This window comes from Stylophora pistillata, chromosome 9 (genome assembly GCF_964205215.1).
Source record: "Stylophora pistillata chromosome 9, jaStyPist1.2, whole genome shotgun sequence".
In the NCBI taxonomy this organism is placed as follows: Eukaryota; Metazoa; Cnidaria; class Anthozoa; order Scleractinia; family Pocilloporidae; genus Stylophora; species Stylophora pistillata.
Window position 1 is genome coordinate 19,730,201 of NC_142527.1, and position 3,005 is coordinate 19,733,205.

The 3,005-nt window shown below is 37.4% G+C and overlaps 1 protein-coding gene across 1 annotated transcript in view; it reads left to right on the forward strand.

The window, feature by feature from the left end:
* The window catches only part of LOC111338700 (adenosine receptor A3-like), a 3,353-nt gene extending 348 nt beyond the window's left edge, over window positions 1-3,005 (forward strand). The window contains exons 1-2 of the mRNA XM_022945216.2: window positions 1-270; window positions 389-3,005. The exon at window positions 1-270 is cut by the window's left edge and continues 348 nt beyond it. Coding sequence (XP_022800951.2) covers window positions 417-1,469 — 1,053 coding nt within the window. The 5' untranslated portion in view covers window positions 1-270; window positions 389-416 and the 3' untranslated portion in view covers window positions 1,470-3,005. The remainder of the gene's footprint in view (window positions 271-388) is intronic.

Genomic DNA, 3,005 nt, shown 5'->3' on the forward strand with positions numbered 1-3,005 from the left:
ATTGTATATTGTCGCTTATCATCGCGTAGGTAACTTGCGACACCCTTAAGCGAAACACAGATGGTTGATGCCACCGGCAATCTGACAACTTATTGTTTCTCTCTAATAAACGATCTATAAGTGCCTGAGAGCAGAAATGTCAGTTCTCACGATTTTGCATATATAAACTGACTCCAAAATATATATCGTTTACGCGATTCCTTTTTTCTGTATACTTTCGTTTTAACTAAATGAAATTTCGTTTCGATTCTTTTCGCCTTTAAGACCTTTGTTAGTATTTATTTTAAATTTTAAATAACCTTCCAGCCATTCGTGGTTAATGGATTTGGTTTTCAATTAAGTACTGGAGGTGAGGCTTAACTGACCATTCTTTTCACATTTTCTGCAGTCTTTAGCTAAATCGTCGACTGGACACCATGAAGGTAGTGGAAGAGTTTTGTAACGATATTTCCAAATACTATCCAGACGCGGACGACTTTTATAGCTGGTACATCGTGCTTTGTATAATCAACGGAATTTTGGCCCTTTCTGCGATATTTGGCAATACGATTATCATCTGTGCGCTAACAAAGACAACTTGTGCCTTATCTCCTTCGCAAATACTGCTCCTTGGTTTGGCTTTCTCCGATCTTACTGTTGGTTTAGTTGTACAGCCCTTGTACATCTCCGTGATCTTCGAGATGCTCCTAAGTAATTCTGTTTCTCCAGCTGATTCTGAGTGCAAAACCAAGATAACTTTTCTAGTCGTGGGAACTTTTCTTGCTGGTGTTTCATTTTTCGTCGTTTCCGCGATTAGTTTTGATCGCTTCCTCGCCATCAGCCTGCATCTTCGTTACAGAGAAATTGTAACAGAAAAGAGAGTTGTCATTACACTGATCGTTCTATGGGCGCTCAGCGCGGTTGCTGCTCTTGGTTATATGTTCATGGGAGCTGTTAACCGAGAGGCATTGTCCAGCACATTTACGCTGATATTTTTCATCACAACTACGATAACATTTATTAGAATCTACTTCGCTGTCCACAGACACCGTCTGCAAATAAGATCTCAAGAAAATTCGGCAAGTGAAAGCTGCAAAGAATTAGCGCTGAGCAAACGAAAATTTAAATCGGCCGTTAACATCTTGTATATATATATCGTATTCACTGCCTGTTATCTTCCCTATACTGGTACAATGTTGATCATAGTAACCTCTGAACACGGTTTATTTTTTAAAGGAATCTTTCAGTTTTCATTGACATTGGCATTGTTAAATTCATCATTGAATCCCATCTTATACTGCTGGCGAATGAGAGAGATACGGAGATACGCTTTAGAAATCCTCAAAAAATTATTGCCATGTTTAAAAACGGACCAAGATCTTCAAATCCCAAAGGAAAAGAAACTATCGATTCTGAGCACCTCTTATTTCAAGAGAGACAGGTCAACAACAACTCCTACCAGTCAAGTTAAACGAAATATTCGTCATTGAATGATCAACGAGAATTTTTGAGGGGCACTGGATTTATTCGACATGTTAACTCCGTGTCAGTAATGAAAATTGGAAGAACATCTTCAAATCGAAGAGACACTATCAGGACAACCGAGGGGTTTGATGTAAAGTCAGAATTGATAGTTTGCAGTATACATGTACATTTAGATGACATATATAAATGCCCGAAATACAGCCAAATCACAACTTGTTCAAGTTCCCTTTCTTTCTATTGAAGAAGGGGGCCATGATAGAGAATGTGTTAAAGAAGGTGTGGTTGTTAAGTGCTGATCTCAACTAGTTAACAGCCCTATAGCCAGCCCTTTTTAATTATTTTTCTGTGAAGGGGGGCAGTATAATAATAATAATAACATTTTATTAAACTCTCTTGCAGTAACTTACTGAATTAACGAGTTATAATACAATGAAAACTTAATAAGATCGACTATGTACAAGTTATATACACCACACCAGAACATGCATCGCATTTGTTAAAAATACTTAAAAGTGAAAAAGTCTTCGGTGTGCTTGGTTCTACAGGTAGTAACGTTTCTGTAAAAGTACTGCTGGTCTGATTTGTGCCTTTATAGGGTGTAGGGACAGGTATCGTTTAGGCTTGTAGGTAGAAGTCCTTCATTTTGCACATATACTCCTTACATATCTTATCTCTTCTATACGCAAGAGTCTCCACCCGTGCTATAGTTTATAAATTATCGATATCCTAGCACTTACGAACCACTTTCCATTCCATCGAGGATCTTAAGAAATACTTTACACTGCATTGAATGTGCACCATGTTATAGAGAGGCCTGTTATGAGTTGGGAAGCACTGATCAAAGGGAAAAAAGGCTAATCTTCTAATTGTTTAAAATATGCATAAGACTAGAATGGAAATCCTTCTTTTTACTTTTATGACATGTTTACATATAAAAACATATATGCAATGTTCATTCCTACAGAAATTAAAGTCTTAGCGAATTTTGTCCTCGGGATCTCGAGCTGAAAATTCTCTCTTTTTTTTTTCAACACCAGCGGAGATAAAACAGTATCGTCAGCTAGCGGCGTAAAATTAAAGTCTCTTCAAACTGGTGGCCGTATTCTTATCTTAGTTGACAGATGCTGATGCTTTTCATTTACATCAGTTCAGGCCACGATGGATTGAACATACAACATTTTTTACTACTGTGTTTTAATTGCTCAAATCTAAGTGATCACCGCAATCACTTTAACAATTACTCGCTCTTCCCGCCATTAGCCTTTGGCATTTTCAGATGGAAGTCATTTGCATACTACTTGTGATCTGATGTATTAATTAAATTATCCGCTCAAAGCCTTTTGACAAAATATCAAATGGCGGTGTTTCCGCCAATGCGTTTTTGAGCGCCACGTCGAAGAGACATTGATCAAAAAGCTCATCCTCTTTTTTTCCATTTATTGTTATTATTTTTGCTGAAGGAAACTTAGTGCCTAGCAAGTTATGACGCACTCAGTATTTTTCTCTTTTTCTTGAAATAACGTTTTGTCTGTTCGGATTTA